Raw genomic sequence first — 17,305 nt, forward strand, 5'->3', positions numbered from 1 at the left:
TTAGTAAAAAAAAAATTCAAAAATTTGATAATTGAATATATAGCATAGGATCGTTCAATGATTTAGCCAATTTTATGTGACTCACATTGTAACGTACTAACGTTAACGTAGGTTCCAATGAAATTTAAAGTGCGACTAATGAAGGCCTCGGTCTAGAAAATCCAGTAGCATGCTATATTTTTGGGTGGCAAACAGCGCATTGATGGCAACAACAAAGGCGTGGAATGATGATGGGCGTGATCTTGGAAAATTATCCACCCATATTTACGTATGGTTTTTTTTTGTGAGATGATCTCAAAAATTTTTATCATCGAGACATGTCATTTCTATTTATATTTACAATAAAAAGTAATATTTGACATAAAAAATAATATTTTTTTTATAAATAACCAAATAATATATCCGTTTCACAAAATTAACTACCGTCTCTCATGGGTTTTTGTCTATTTACCATGATAGATGAAAATAAATATTTTTAAAAAATTGTTGTGGAAAAGTAAATAATGCGAAAAATAGTCTATGTTTATAGTATAGTATAGTGCATATCTAATCTACTTTAAAAAGAGTGGTGGAGGTTTCGCAGCATGTGAAAGCCAAAAAAAATAGAAGAGTGGAGAGAATCTTTGGGAGCGAATGAATGGATGTGGCGAATCGATTTCCACTTAATATTGTAGAAAGTTCTTGCGAGAATTTATACAATCTGAAATTTGTCAGAAATTTTGAGAAATATTCCAAATTTTCAATAGGTTTTCTCTTAAAATTTCCACTGATTTTTCATAAATATTTTTAAATTTTAAAATATCACAAAATTTTCTTGAACTTTGAAAATTTTTGGCAGATATTTAACAATCACTCTTTAATAGTAGTAATTCTAAAATATTCCATACATTGGTCTATCAGATCATGAACAAAATCTCAAACTCCAAATAAAATGATTCTATTCAAACACCAACGATATATCATTTTGTCACATATTTATCTTTATTTTTTCATAAATTGATTTAATATAAATTTAGCTCTTTCAATTCAAATATATTAAATTGCAAGTTATTAATTAAAATAGATTGCTTTTTCTTAATTTTTTTATTAAAAAACAAAAAATTTCCAAAAGAATCGGTCTAATAATAAAAAAAAACTTTTGTGAGACGATATCACGGATAAATTTAATGAGGTGGATCTCCTAATTAAATTACTCATAATAATGTATTACTTTTTATACCAATTTTATAATTTTTTATTGTAAGTATGAGAAAGTTTGACTTTTTTCAAAAATAAAGATTAATGACATCATAGCACAATACATGAAACTTCAAAAAATAAATAATCTTGTTTTCAAGCATGGAATTATTAGTGTGACACTTTCTTGATTTGACCAAAAGGAAGTTTTTTATGCACCAAATTTCCATGAGATTGTTGAATTTGGATTGGAAGGAATCTCGCAACCATTTTCATCATGTGAAATTGTGAATTGACTGACTTTTAGAGGAAAGAAAAACTTTCGCATGACGCTTATATATACACATACTTTTATTTATAATATTTATTTATTTATTATTATTATACTTGTTATTCAAAAGGTAACTGTCCTTTACAATTTTGAAATGTTCTTACAATCTGTCCCACATATTTTATATTTACAGTGGCCTTGGTATTACAGTATTACTTTCTAATCTTAAAACTATTTTGAAAAAAAAAAGTATATAAAATTCCGAACGTATTACTATAATTTCCTAAAACTATTATTTGTATTTTTAAACTGCGCATAAATATAATTCAAATATCGCACAAACAAGAAATCAGTAAACCACTAAAAATCTAATTTCAAAATAAAAAAACTTGTAAACCGTCTCACAAAAAATTTAATCTTATTTTTATTAATATCAATCAATTAATTTATTTACAAAGATTGTGAAAGAGTTCGGAAGAGAACAATAAGGAGTTAAGGACCAGTTTTGATATTGAAGTATTTTACTTTAAAGAGTGATTTTTTCAAGTTTGACTTATAAAAATATGTAATTTTTAAAGTAAAAACTTTAATAATTTTGTGTTTGGATAAAAAAAATGAAATCACTTTCTTAAGTTTAGTTTTTTTTTAAAAAAAAAAGTATTTGAAAAGTTTAAATATAAGCTTTAAAAAAACATTTATTTTGACTTAATACTTTTAAAAGCACTTCAAATATGATTAGAAAAAAAAAACATTTCAAATTTATCCAAACACATTTGAAACAATAAAAACATTTATATATATTTTTAAAAAATTCTCTTTTGACTTCTTAATTCAAACACGGTTTAGTCTATGCGAGCACATGGGCACAAGGACCCAATTTTTTTATATTTGAGATGTTCATGTGAAAAAATAAATACAACCTAAACAGCGAGACGGTGAGAGTGTAAGTGTATCTCATCTATGTAGACCTGGCCAAGGGCCGGGTTGGGCTCGGAACCGGCCCGTGGTCAACGGGCCCGACCCGGAACCGGGACCGAACCGGCCACTAGGCGGTCCGGTCCCGATTTTCCCTTAGGAAAACCGGGAATCCGGCGGGTCCAACCCGCCGAGTTGAACGGGTCCGACCCGTCGGGTTGGAACCGTCCAACCCGGCGGGTTGGACACGTGGGCGCCACATGATCCAACGGCCACTAGCAAGTGGCCGTTGGATCATTCAACGGCCACGATTTCGTGGCCGTTGAGATCAACGGCCACGATCTTGTGGCCGTTGTAGACCCGCTCGACCCGCCGGGTCGGCCGGCTATTTTTTTTTAAAAAAAAAAAACCCTATTTTTTATGCTTTATCTATAAATACCCCCCAACCCCCTTTCATTTTGTTTACACAATTTACTCTTCATTCTTTCTATTCTCAATTCATTTCAATTTCTTGAATTATCAAAAATATCAAGTTTTGATTATTGGTTTATTGTCAATTGTTGATTTATTTTCATATTTATACAATTACAAATGTCCGAAGCGGGATCAAGTCGTAGGGGTGACAAAAGAAAAGAAAACGAAAAGAGCATCATACCATCTGAGGTCGAGTATCCTCAATTCAATGTCGATGGATTTGATCTTGAATATTCCGATGATGAAATTCAAGAAATTCGACAAGAGGCGCAACAAAGACAACAAGTTGAACAACCACCACCACGTCATCATGCAAGTCAAGAAAGTATGAACGATCCGGCGGCCTCTCAAAGACAAACTCGAGCGGTACCTTGCCCGACATCCGATATCTTCACCAAACACTTCGAAAAGGTGACGCTTTCCTCCGGTGATTTGCAAGCCAAATGCAAATATTGTTCAAAATGTTACAAATTTAAACAAGGAGGTGGTTATGGAACTTTGACGCAGCATATCGAGAAAAATCATCCGGTGAAAATTGGGATTGATCGTGCTCAAACTCAAATTCCGGCATTCTCTTCTCAATCGGGTAATGAATCTCAACTATTTAAATATAACGAAGCTAGATTTAGAGAAGAAACGGCTAAATTTTGTGCGATTGAACAACTTTCTTTTAGTTTTAGCAATAAATTATCTTTTAAAAATTGGCTTTCTACAAGTGCAAATCCTTCTATTAGACGTATTCCAAGAAATAGTCTCAAACGCACAATGAAAAAGTTAGTCGTTGATCAAAAGAAAGAATTAATTAAGGAATTTTATAGTTTGAATAATAAAGTTTCTTTGTGTTCCGATATTTGGAGTGATCATTGGCAAAGTTGTTCATATATGAGTATTACATGTCATTGGATTGATAATAATTGAAACATTCAAAAAAGGTTGCTTGCATATAGATGTTTCAACGAATCACACACGACACAAAATATTTCGCAACTTATATTTGTTATTTTAGAAGAATATGGTCTAACTACCAAAGTTTTTTCAATATCTTTTGATAATGCTAATGAAAATAATTCTAGTATTAGTGAGCTTATTGAAATATGTAAACCATCACTAGGTGGCAAATTTTTTCATATTAGATGCACATGTCATATTTTAAATTTGTGTGTTCAAGATGGACTAAAAATTTTAGGCATACATATTCAACCAATTAGGAACGCTATTCATTATTTATGGACGCATCCTCAAGTTATGAAGCAATGGGGAAAATTTTGTAGAGTAAATGGTATGAAGCCTAATCCGTTTGCACGAGATGTTTCAACTCGTTGAAATTCAACATATAAATTGTTATTATCCTCTTTTGAATATAAAGATTTATTATGTAAATTTTTTCATCAATTTGTTCAAGCTCGTGATATTTATTTATTTTCAAATCAATGGAACATATGCACTAGTATTTGTGAAATTTTAAAAGTTTTTAATGATGCTAGTGACCAATTATCCGGTGTTTATTACCCTACTTCACATTAAGTTTTAACACATTGTTGCAACATTGCTTGTATTTTTCATGAACATGTTAATTCTAATGATATTGCTTTAGCTCAATGTATTCTCGTCATGAAAGCAAAATGGAAAAAATATTTTTTGCTCATTCCTGAAATTTTTTTATGTGCTTTTGTTTTAGATCCTAGACTTAAATTAGATGGCTTAAACGACATGTTAACATTATATTATGAATCTTTGGAGCCTATTGCGGAAACGATTTCTTCTATCTCATTGATTTTGTTTAATATTAAAACTCATTTACTTGATGTTTATAATGAATATAACATCAAATATGGTGGACAAATTGTTTCACATGAAACATAATCCACTGCAACTAGTAATGTTTCTTCTAAACTTACTAAAGAACAACTTTTATTAAGGGAACGGACGAAACGTCCACGAGGATCCTCAAGTTCCAGTCAGGAACTTGAGAATTATTTTATCACTACTTTTGATTTTAGTGATACAGACGAAGAAAACTTTGACATTTTGAGATGGTGGTCGCAAAAAACACAAATATATCCAATTTTGGCTATAATGGCAAAAGAAATTCTAGCTTGTCCGGTTTCAACAGTTGCAGTGGAGCAAATATTTAGTATTGGAGGAAATACATTGGACGAAAGACGTTCTAGCTTAAGGCCGAAAAACTTGGAAGCCCAATGTTTGCTCAATGATTGGTCAAAAGCCGCTACTCGAACACAACATATTCAAAGTGATGAAGAAGACTAAGATACTGAAGGAACATCCGAAACTACGACGGAAGAAAATACGAGTGAAATAGAATAAAATGTAATAGATTTGTAATATTAAGTCATAAGATATTAAGATGTTGAAATTCTAATATATTGTTTATTTAATAAATGTAATAGATTTTTATTATGAAGATATGAAATATTTGGTTGAGATTATTTAAAAAATATGTTTTATTAAAAAATTGTTTAAAAATTTTAAAAAAATAAAATTTCGAAGGTTCAGCGCCCCAGCACTGCATTGGCAGCGCTGGGGCGCTCTCCCTTCGAATTAAATTCGAAGGTGTAGCGCTGAAAATGAAGCGCTGGGGCGCTGCCCCTTCGAATTTAATTCGAAAGGGCGGCGCTGGGCAGCGGTGGGGCATTGCAAAAATTTTTTTTTTTTTAAAATGGCACGGTTTAGCCCGGACCTTGAACCGGCGGTTAACCGGACCGGAACCGCCGGTTCACCGACTCGGACCGGAACCGGCCATTGGCGGGCCGGTTAAGGGTTGGCTAAATGCCAACCCAGACCCGGACCGGACCCGGACCGGACCCGAACCGTGGCCAGGTCTACATCTATGATACATATTTTATATATATCCCCTCATTCTCTCTTATTATTATTATTATTATTATTATTATTATTATTATTATTATATAAATAATTATTTCTTCCTTCCGGTTTATATTTTAATAAATTCGAATTTCCATTTAAATTTTAATGTTGTCATTATTTTATATATGTAATGCGAATGAACCAATTAATTAATATAAACTGTTGGATAGAATATGTAACAGTATTAAATTAAAGGACCTAAACATGAGAATGCAAAATGCAAAGGACTGAAATTAAATTACCTAACAGTTGAGGGTGGAAAGAGAAATGATTCCAATATTTATTTTACGCAAACGCAAACAAATACTTTCTTCCTTATCGCCTCGTCTATGTCAAGACTCGAGGTTGTTTGACAGAATCTTCCGGTTCCATTTCCTTCGCTTTTTCTCTCTCTACACTTCCATTTAAACTCCACGTATCTCGAAACTCGCATCGTCGTTTTATTTCTTGGAAGCCAATAAATTTTGATCCAGAAATATAGCTCCAGCTGATAATGGGATCGCTGATTTCGTCCGATATAAGCTTGGATTTCAGTTTTCTATTGGCAGAGATGCGTTCATCGATCCGGCAGTCGATTTCCGAGTTTTTGAAGAATCATTATAACCCATCTGAAAGGATCGAGAAACTTGCTCATTATGTTGATGGGCTCGAAGATGAGAGGAGAAAGATCGATCCTTTCAAGCTCGAGCTCCCTCGTTGCATGCTGCTCTTCGAAATTAGTAAGCAAGCATTCGGGTTGTAGATGATATCATGACATGGGATTGTTTAGATGGTTTTAATTTCAAGAGATTTTAAATAAAATTTGTACTTGAACGTTGATTTCTTATATTTGTGCTTTGTAATTATACGTACTTTGCAGCGATTGTGGCAATGAAAGAGGTGTTATCACAGTGCGGGAACTCAAATGTAAAGCCGGTGTTGGAAGAGTTCATGACATTCAAGAAAATCGCCGATGAAGAAGAAAAGAAAATTGAAAATAGTGAAGGAAAGGACATTAAAAGCAGAGATAAAACAAATTGGATGAGTTCTGTGCAGTTGTGGAACTCTGATAAACAGCATCTTGATGACTTAAATCCGGACAATATAAAGGTACAACAGAGATTGCAAACGTTGTAATTTACTGGGATTGTTCCTGATAAAGGCTTTTTCGGTCTTGTATTTATGGATTTTGGGGGTGATTTCTTGATTAATAAAGAGGAAAAGTTGATGTTTTTTTGGAGGACATGTCATCTAGAGATGTTTCTTGGCTTGATTTATATCTTTTTTGTGGTATCTTCTTGATTAACCGATTGCAGAACTTGGTATTATAACCAATACATGTTTCATGACAAGGCTTCTTGGCTGTGTATTTATGGCTTTGTGTGGTATTTCTTGATCTATATATGGAGTGGAAGAAAGGTTTAATCAATCCGGGATGAATGATTTGTTTCAGAGTTGTAAAAACAGGATAGCAGGAACGGAGCTCTGGCCATCTAAGAGGTGTACTAATTTCCCAGTGCTGCCGGTGGTGGACGAAAATGAGGACGAATCAACTGTGGTTCCCGGGCTTTCTCTTGGTACACCTGAGGCCAATAATCGCCTGGAAGAGATGAATTCGAGTGCTTTTAGCTCAAAATCCAGTCGCAAGAGATCAGGTTCGAATGTCTACGCAGAGGGTGGACAGCAATCGCAGCAAAGTACTAGGAAGCGAAGGAGATGCTGGTCACCTGAGCTGCACAGACGTTTTATCGACGCCCTTAAGCAGCTTGGAGGTGCTCAAGGTCGAAATTGAATGCCTATTCATTTCTTTGAACAAAGTTATGCCCTTTATATGTTTCTAGTTTTTATCACTCATTCAGGTCTTGTGTTTGACGTTCATGAAAATTGTGGTTGGATCTTTCTCTTTTTGTAGTTTGTGTTTATATTTCTGCTTCTTTAGAGTTATGCTTGCATCTCTAGATTGATGAGTGATTGAAGCCATGTTCTGAATTTGTTCATATATACTTGAAAAAGATAGTGATTCTTGCACGTGTCTCATCTGATTTTGTTCTATGCTTTGCAGCTGCAACTCCTAAACAAATCAGGGAACTTATGCGAGTTGACGGTCTCTCCAATGATGAAGTTAAGAGTCATCTACAAGTAGGTTTCATCTTGTGTACTCTTCTTTTATCTTCATGGGAAGAAAAACCAATATGTTTCTTGATTTGATCTTGATATATATAGAAATATCGCATCCACACCAGTAGACTTGGACCTTCGACAAACGCTAATCGTCCTATCGTTCTGGGAGCTTCTTGGATGTTGTCTCAAGATCAACAATGCTTTGAATCTTCGAAACATGGAAACTCACGATCCGGATCGCCTCAGTGCCATACTTCTTTGACGGGAGGTGAGAGCATGGAAGAAGAAGACGATGGAAAATCGTCAAGTCGCAGTTGGAAGAATGAGATCCAATTATCTTTAGGAGTGATGATGTAAAAATGGTGATAAATAACTTGAATATACGAAACATATAGAGGACGATCTTGAGGCCGACTTAGGTGAAATTTTTGCGGGATTAGTTATGTTTTGGAGCAAGATGACCCATTTCTCCTGTGAAGTGGAAAAAAGTTTACGTGACCAATGTGAATTCTTGGACCGAGGATGTATCTCTTGCTTTAGCGATCACTTGTCTGGGTGGGTTGCCTTGTGTGTGAATGAAGACGTAAGGTTCCATTTTGTCTCTCTAAATATGCTACATTTTTGTCCGATGTCATGTGCTTGGTACATTTTTTTTTTCCTAAAAGAAAAAAGAATTTAATTCGAATTTTATCTCTAATTATGTAGAAGTTGATTTTATAGGATAATATGATAATGATTTTTAGAAGTGTTCATGCCAAAGTTTTATTGTATTCCCCCATGATATTAATAATAAGTGTGTGTTATGTCAACTTAATTATGGATTTCAAATATATTTGATAGTTTCAGATGAAATTGTGATTATATATGATCTAAGGTTATAGTAAAGTATTGTATAACAAAATATAAATCAAACATACATCATATTTTTAAACATATATGTTTCTAAAGTTACTTTTACCAAACACCACAATTAGACCTAGACTTGGTCTAAGCTAAAGTTTTCTGAAGAATCCCATTCTATACTCAAATTTGTTTTCGAACTTGATTCTTTGGATGATGCTTAATTCTTGTGCCTTACATGATTACATATATTACTTGAAATAAAGTAAAACATGTACGTCTCCTATATTCCTAGCGTGCCTTCTAAGATAGGGCAAGACCAAATATTGATGAGATTTCAAATTCGATAATTTCTGCATATTTGATTTGTGAATGGACTTTCAAATGAATTTAAATCAATTTTATATATCAAATTAAACATTTTCAATAGTAATTATGATGATTTGAAATTGTGAGCTCATTTCATAAGGTTTGTTAAGATAAATGAACTAATTTCGAGTTTTACGATATTCGGCTCGTTAGCTCGTGAACATGATGGTTAGTAGGCTCATGAGTCAGCTCATGGATAAAAAATAATAGTTTTGATATTTTATTTATATATTTTATATTTTATTTATGACAAATATATAAAAATCTATTCTTAGAATAAAATTAAAAATTTTAATAAAAAATATTATATTTTTCTCTAAATATAAAATATATACGTAGTTTTTAATAAATTTAATGAATATTTAAATTTATAATTTATATTTATTAAGTTTTTTAGGCTTGATAAAAATTCGAATAAGTCCATGAGTCATGAATATATTCGTTAAATAAACTTCGAGCTCAGCTCCATTATAAACTTGCCAAACCCAAACTTTCAAGAGTTGGACTTAGTGTGATGGATTGTTTAAACGGAGAATCATTAATTAACCTTAATTTTTCACCAAAATAATTGGCATTATTAATTATGTGAGACGAGACAAGATTTGCTATATATCCTCTCCAAGCTAATCATTTTTTAATCAATTACTGTCACCTGACTCACCTCTTCATCAAACATTTAACTAATCAATGAGTGAGAATGGTTTCGACAGTTGACAATACTTATTCATCTAAAGAACATTAAATAGTCGATTTATTAGCTAATAGGAACAATTGACAATATTTTGAAGAGAATCATGAATACTAACCTATGTTGTCTCTATCTTTTATCTTGCGACTAAAGGCAGTGTTTTGGGAATCAAACATTAATAATGATAAAAAAATATATTCACCATTGATTAAGGGAATCTACATGAAAATTTTTGTAGAGATAAAGAAAAAGAATCTTGATTTGTTCCTAGTTCAAACAAAGAAAGCCATGTCCCACAAATGTTTAAAGTCATTAACTTTATTCAATATGGATAAATCCATAATTATTTAATTAATTTTCTATATCAATTGCATAATAGTTTTAAAGTAAATTAACATTAAAACATTTTTTGGAATAAAATTCCTCGAGCCTTGAAGAAATTGAAAACATTCAATGAACTAAAGAATTAAATGTAAAACCGGAAAAGATAATACATAAACTTTTCTACGCAATATGTATGATAAACAAAATATGTTTTCATTAGTTTCGGGAAATTTAAGTACTTAACCTTTCCGTGATAATTTTTTTTACGACCTCATTAATTTTTTAATATTAATATTTAGTGTCGATAACTTAAACTTTATTTGACATCAAGATTTTAAATTTGGATAATATAAGTTTCGTAAAATTATTCTAAGTCTTCTACAAGTTTGGAACCAATCGCTCCTTTACTAAAATAAGAACAAATTTAATATATCTATTTCAAATCGAGTGACTTCTCCATTAATAATGTTCCCCAACCAACCATGAGACCTTTCTATATAAGAAAATGGGCACCTTTGTTGAACCTTGAGAGGTCAAAAATATTTTAAAATTTTAAACTTAAACTTTTATATTTATATGCAAAAGTAGCACTATCCAAATTATACGGCACTTAAAGAATTCCAATCGTTGCAAAGTCTATCCAAAATTCTTGACAATCAATCCCTTTCACAAACAAAATAATGGAGAAAGAATCTTGAAGACAAAAGATATGATGAGATTGAGCCCACCATAATGTCCAAGATTTCAAAACAATGTTAGGTGAAAGAGTGAGTGAAAAAGGAGGAAACCAACAAATTTTTAGCTTTTCATTATGCTTAAAGGCTCTTTCATTGTTCTTATGATCTCTTGGCTGGAGCATTCTTATATTCAATAGAAAAGAATTTTAATTTATATGTATTCTTTGTTTAAAAAATACCTAAGATAAGCTTGATCATTTCCATGTTTTGTATCTTAATATAGCAATGTAAGGAACAATCCATATACACATATATGTGTGTGTGTATTTTTAATTTCAATATGAGACGGGAAATTTGAACCTTGGCTGCTTTCACAATGGAGAATGAAAACCTTATATTTTTAATGGAACGAAATAAAAATTATGCACAATTAGACTTAATTTTCGATCTTATTCAATGTCCTTTGGAATTTTTTAAAATTTATGAAGTCGACATATGATTCTTAACTTGGAAGAGTTCTTTAGTTGGAAAAAGGCTATTTATGTACATACCAAATATGTTATTGAATATTTATAGTTAAGGAAAATACGTTCACTTTCATATTTGTTGTTAATGTTATAAATCTTAGAATGATTGTTTATTAAAAAATTAAAAAGAAAAAAGAAAAATAATAATGAAACTATATTTTTTGGTCTCATAATTCTTTCACTTTGAAATTTTGATATTCTATTCAGTTTTAATCCTATAAAAAAAATTATTTTTGACAATGTTAATCTTTTTTCACGATAATGTTGATGTGATACTATATATATTAGCGTCACATCAGCATTGTATTGGTGTCAGCGTCAAGTCGCAAAATAACTAAAATTACAAAAAAACAAAAAAAAGAGATAGCGGACTAAAATGAAGTTGCTAATATAGAAGAGTAAAATCGCAAAGAGTCAAACATATAGTACCAAAAAAAAATTCCAAAAAAATATATAGTTTTTTTGGAAGATATATGATAATTCAGGTCGGCTTATTATGATCCTAATTAAATTAATAACAGAATGGATTCATGAATAAAAAAAATTTTGCTCCCCCAAAAAAAATAAAGAAGCTGTTCTCGAGGTGACCGCACAAAAATCGGTGAATTGTTTTTTCTAAAAAAAATTTAAATAAATAATTTTTTTTTAAAAAAAATCAATTCATTTCGCCTTACCATTTTTTTTTTTTGGATAAGTTTGTTCTCACTTCTTCTCATATAATATGGGTATATGAGCCTGCCTAAACGTACACAGGCTTTTGATACATTCAAAGTAAAAGTGAAAGCCCAAAAGTATGGTCCAAGAAATTTATACTGCACATATAGTCAAGGATTGTACTATTATATAGTACACGATTCAAGAATCAATACTGTCACAAATGTGCGATTTTCAAGTGAGCGATTCCAAATGATAATGCAAATATGTAGCTAAAAGTTTACGAAATTTAAGTACTCAACCCTTATCAAGTGTGGCAAACAGAATGTTTTTTAATTCCATGTGCAAATAACCGATACGACGATGCATAATTTGTCGAGTAGTTATCAAACCGGTTTACGGACGTGATTAGCATTTTTTTTACATCACTCAAGTTGTATTTGAATGGATAAATTTGAAGTTAGAGATTTCAAATTTGATGATGTCGATTTTTTCCTTCGGATTCGATCTGATAGAGCGAATCTCCAAATCCTCCACAAAGCGGGTCGGGTCGGGCCTCACGTGCACTGCACAGACAAAAGCTGAGTTAGGGGGCGCCGAAGGTGATTTCGGCGTGACCTCTTCGATGCCTAAGTCAGTGCTCGAAAGTGAAAGAGCTTGACAAAAAGTAAGAACAAGATAATATGAGTGCGTGAGTGTGTGAACAGGAAGTGAATAGGAGAGATGAATTAATAAACCATGAACCATACCTGTATTTATAGGGGCTTGGAGGGGTAGGTTATCTTGTCAAGGTAGAACATGTGTTAGAGTAGGACTCTACTCGGGTAGGAGTCCTGTGAGATCCCGTTTTTAATCTTCTAAACTCGAATAATTAATCATAATCGAACACAATAAGCCGCGAAAAACGAATCAAAAGTTTTTTTTTTTTTTTAGAAGCCTCGCGCGCGCAGGCTACGCGAACAGAGACTCGCGGAGATACTCGCGCGCGCGCGAGAAGGGAGCTCGCGCGCGCGCGGGCAAAATCTCCCGAGCCTCTCAAACTCCCTGAGCGCGCGAGGTGTTGCCTCGCCTGCGCGCAGGCAAAATGGGCAGAGGGGTCGAGGAGCCTGCGAACAACCAACAAGGCAATTTTAAACATTCCAAGTTCAAACATAATACAAATCAATATTTAGAACATACCAAATCTAGGTTCTGCCCAAAATACAATAACCAGTCGAGTTTCATAAATGAGTTTCACCGACTCAACAAAACTAATACAATTCCAAATAGACTCGACCCTACGACCCGGAGTCTCACTTCTATCAATCTCACCCCCAAGCTAACCAGGACGACTCGGTCCAGCTCCTGATCCTCCTATTGCCAAGTTACACATACAAAACAAAGACAACAGCCGGAATAATCCGGTTAGAAATATAATTTCTAAGTAAAAGAGACATGCACTCAATATCAAATAAACACCTCAATCGAAATGTGTCAACATAAATCATAACATCGAAATAATATTGAATGAATGCATGGATTTAAAAGTCAAGATTATCAAGTCAGATAATCATAAAATCGATCGGTACTCGGTTGGGATCCCAGGGTCAAGTCTTCACGACAACTCACCGACGCATCCTTTCGGGGTGGAAGTCGATCAACTCGATCCCCTAGACTTCAGAGCAACTATAAGAAGTATTATGGCAATTGGAAAAACTCGAAATCCAAAGCCACTTTAATATAGCTCTCTAAAACGTCTCATTTCAAAACGAATCGAAAGTCGGCTCAATATGAATGCAAGTGCATTAATAACTAAATCAAGTTCACGCAAGCAAATAAATAAGCGGTATGTGATTTTCGGGAACATGAGAATAAGTCGATCTCGAGTATTCTTTCTCATTCATTTCAATGTCGATTTTTTACCTTTTTCTCGAAGCTTCAATCAATCCCGTCAAACAAGAGACAACTCGATTCAAACTCTAAACAATTCGAAACTCAAAGTCGATAAATCAAACAATCTATACCGTCTTCCAACTCTTCGATTGGTAACCGATCTCCAAGTCCTCCAATTCCAATCTCTAACCAACTGTCAAAACATCGAGACACGGATTCGATATCAACTCGGAGTTCAAACTTAAACAAATTCGATATACAAATCAAACTGAACCAAAATCGATAACTCAAACTCGATTTCGACGGCATAACGGCTATAAATCGACTATCCGAAAAAACTCAAATCATCCAACAACATCACAATAACTCAATCATCATCACAATCCATCAAAACAACTCAAATCCAACCTCAATCAAAAATCACCATTTTCAAAAATATGTCTCTAAAATCATATAAAATCCAAACTTCGCTCTTTTTCCAAACCGACTTCGAATACACGATCTATACTAGCTCAAGAACGACATACTCCAATATTATCAAATTCTGACAACTCAACAAAATCAAAGTTCAAGAGATCGAAGCAAAACTTACGTCTAAACGGAGCCCTCGTTGTGGGGATCGTGAATCTCAACTCGGAAATGAAATCTAACGGTCGGATCGAGCGAATCGAGCGGAGAGAAAGCTTGAGAAATCGATTTGGTTATGGCCTCTGGGTTTGGTACGTTGAATGGAGAGGAAGGAGAGGGGATGAAATGATGGGATTGGCCACTTGCATCTAATAATAATATATAAATCCAACTTTTGCATTTTAGTCCTTTATTTCTTCGAAGATGCAAAGTAGCCCCCTGCGAAATATCAAAATGATCCTCAAATACTGAAAACTCTGATTATCTCAATTAAACTCAATTTTAATAAAATCGGGGCATTACAATTCTCCCCCTCTAAGATTCGATTTCGTCCTCGAAATCTAATGGATCACAGGTTGAAAACAAGAAAGAACCATACTGAAGACGAACTCACCTCAATCGAACAACTCTGGAAATTGCTGCCTCATATCGGATTCGGTCTCCCAAGTCGCTTCTTCAACTCCGTGACGACTCCACTGAATCTTCACCAACGGAATCGACTTGTTTCTGAGCTGCTTCTCTTTTCTGTCAAGAATCTGAATCGGTCGCTCGAAGTAACTCAGAGTCTCATCAAGTTCGGCCTCGTCCGGCTGAAGAACGTGAGACGGATCCGGATGGTACTTACGAAGCATCGAAACGTGAAACACATCGTGGATGCCTGAAAGAGACGGAGGAAGAGCAATCCTATAGGCAATATCGCCTATCTTCTTCAGAATTTCATACGGACCAATGAACCTCGGAGACAATTTTCCTCTCTTCCCAAATATAACAATGCCTCGGAAAGGAGAAATCTTCAGAAACACACGGTCTCCCTGCTCGAAACACAGTGGTCTACGTTTGACATTCGCATACTTGGCCTGTCGATCTTGGGCTGTCTTCATTCTGACTCGGATCAACTTCACCTGCTCTGCCATATCACGAATCATATCTGGACCCAACTCAGGTGATTCTGGAATCTCATCCCAAAATAACGGAGATGTGCACTTCTTCCCGTACAAAGCTTCAAAAGGTGCCATTCCAATGCTCGCCTGGAAGCTGTTATTGTACGAAAACTCCACTAGAGGCAAGGACTCCTACCAACCTGATCCAAAATCCAGCACTACAGCTCGAAGCATATCCTCCAAAGTCTGGATCGTACGCTCGGAGTGACCGTCGGTCTGAGGGTGATACGCTGTGCTCAAGTGCAAACGAGTACCCAAAGCCTCCTGAAGACTGTGCCAAAAGTGAGAAGTGAATCTCGGATCTCTGTCTGATACTATCGACTTCGGCACGCCGTGCAATCTCACAACCTCTTTGACATACAACTCGGCCATCTGATCGTGACGGTATGTCATACGGTAAGGAATGAAGCAAGCAGATTTTGTCAACCGGTCAATCACAACCCAAATCGCATCACAACCTCTGACTGAAAATGGTAGCTTCGTGACAAAATCCATTGAGATATGATCCCATTTCCATTCCGGGACAGGCAAACTGTGCAATAATCCTCCGGGCTTCTTCCTCTCCGCTTTCACCTATTGACAATTCAGGCAACGGGATACAAACCTCGTGACATCTCCTTTCAACTGTTTCCACCAGAACTGAGTCTTCAAGTCATTATACATCTTCCGGCCTCCAGGATGAACACTGAACCGACTGCAATGCGCCTCTCGTAGAATACGCTGTCTCAACTCAGAAACATCGGGCACAACAATACGGCTATTCACAAACAAAATGTCATCCCTGATCTGAAACTCTGACTGGTGACCTGATCGGACTCTCTCTATCGAACTCTGAATACTCGGATCTGATCTCTGAGCCTCTCTAATCGACTGAAACAACTCTGGCTCGGCTTGAATCGCAAAAACTCTGATGGATCTCCCATCGGTCTCAAACTCCAAACCAGAAGAACAACAATCTTCAATCAATCGAGAGACACCAATCGTAGAAAGAGACAAAGAACAAAGCTTCCGACTAAGAGCGTCTGCAGCTGCATTCGACTTTCCAGGATAATACTTGATTTTGCAGTCGAAGTCCTTAAGCAAATCCATCCATCTCCTATGTCTCATATTCAACTCGGACTGGGAAAACAAGTATTTCAGGCTCTTGTGGTCAGAAAATATCTCAAACGACTCGCCATACAGGTAATGGCGACAAGTCTTCAAAGCAAACACGATTGAAGCTAGCTCGAGATCATGGATCGGATAACGAGTCTCGTGAGGCTTCAGCTGCCTCGAAGCATAAGCTATGACGTGATTCCTCTGCATGAGAATGCATCCAAGACCACGGTGAGAAGCATCGCAGTACACAGAGAAACCTCCAGTACCTGATGGAATAGACAAGATCGGAGCGCTGGTCAATCTCTTCTTCAGCTCAATGAAACTAGCCTCACACTGTTCGGACCAAACAAACGGTGCATTCTTCTGGATCAACTGAGTAATCGGCTTTGCAATGGAAGAGAATTCCTCGATAAATCGGCGATAATACCCCGTTAAACCCATGAAGCTTCGGATTTCTGGCACTGATGTCGGTCTCTGCCAATTCATAACTGCTTTGATATTACTGGGGTCCACAGATATTCCATCTCCTGATACAATGTGACCTAGGAAAACCACTCGGTCCAACCAAAACTCGCACTTCGATAGCTTAGCATACAACTGTTCGGCTCGCAAAGTCTGCAACACAATCCTCAAATGCTCGGCATGATCAGAACGGTTCTTAGAATAGATCAGAATGTCGTCGATGAAGATGATGACGAACTCATCTAGATACCGCTGAAAGATGCGATTCATCGGGTCCATAAAAACTGCTGGAGCATTGGTCAAACCAAAAGGCATGACTATAAATTCGAAATGCCCATATCTAGTTCTAAAAGCTGTCTTAGGCACATCCTCGTCACGAACTCTCAGCTGATGGTACCCTGATC

At 35.1% G+C, this 17,305-nt stretch overlaps 1 protein-coding gene across 1 annotated transcript; it reads left to right on the forward strand.

The window, feature by feature from the left end:
* The first annotated feature begins 6,059 nt into the window (after nucleotides 1-6,059).
* Nucleotides 6,060-8,423, forward strand: LOC140891123 (transcription factor HHO6-like). The gene is made up of 5 exons (XM_073299434.1): nucleotides 6,060-6,441; nucleotides 6,582-6,811; nucleotides 7,155-7,482; nucleotides 7,764-7,840; nucleotides 7,925-8,423. The coding sequence occupies exons 1-5, from the start codon at nucleotides 6,216-6,218 to the stop codon at nucleotides 8,177-8,179; spliced, it is 1,116 nt and encodes a 371-aa protein (XP_073155535.1). The 5' UTR covers nucleotides 6,060-6,215; the 3' UTR covers nucleotides 8,180-8,423.
* Nucleotides 8,424-17,305: the final 8,882 nt, after the last annotated feature.

The sequence above is a fragment of the Henckelia pumila genome, chromosome 3 (assembly GCF_033568475.1).
Source record: "Henckelia pumila isolate YLH828 chromosome 3, ASM3356847v2, whole genome shotgun sequence".
NCBI classification, from domain to species: Eukaryota; Viridiplantae; Streptophyta; class Magnoliopsida; order Lamiales; family Gesneriaceae; genus Henckelia; species Henckelia pumila.

Bases quoted from the DNA above. Each gene is read 5' to 3' on its own strand.
- LOC140891123 (XM_073299434.1), top strand. From the start codon at position 6,216: ATGGGATCGCTGATTTCGTCCGATATAAGCTTGGATTTCAGTTTTCTA. The intron at 7,483-7,763 runs GTCGAAATTGAA...TATGCTTTGCAG, and splicing joins GCAGCTTGGAGGTGCTCAAG to CTGCAACTCCTAAACAAATC. The intron at 7,841-7,924 runs GTAGGTTTCATC...TGATATATATAG, and splicing joins AAGTTAAGAGTCATCTACAA to AAATATCGCATCCACACCAG.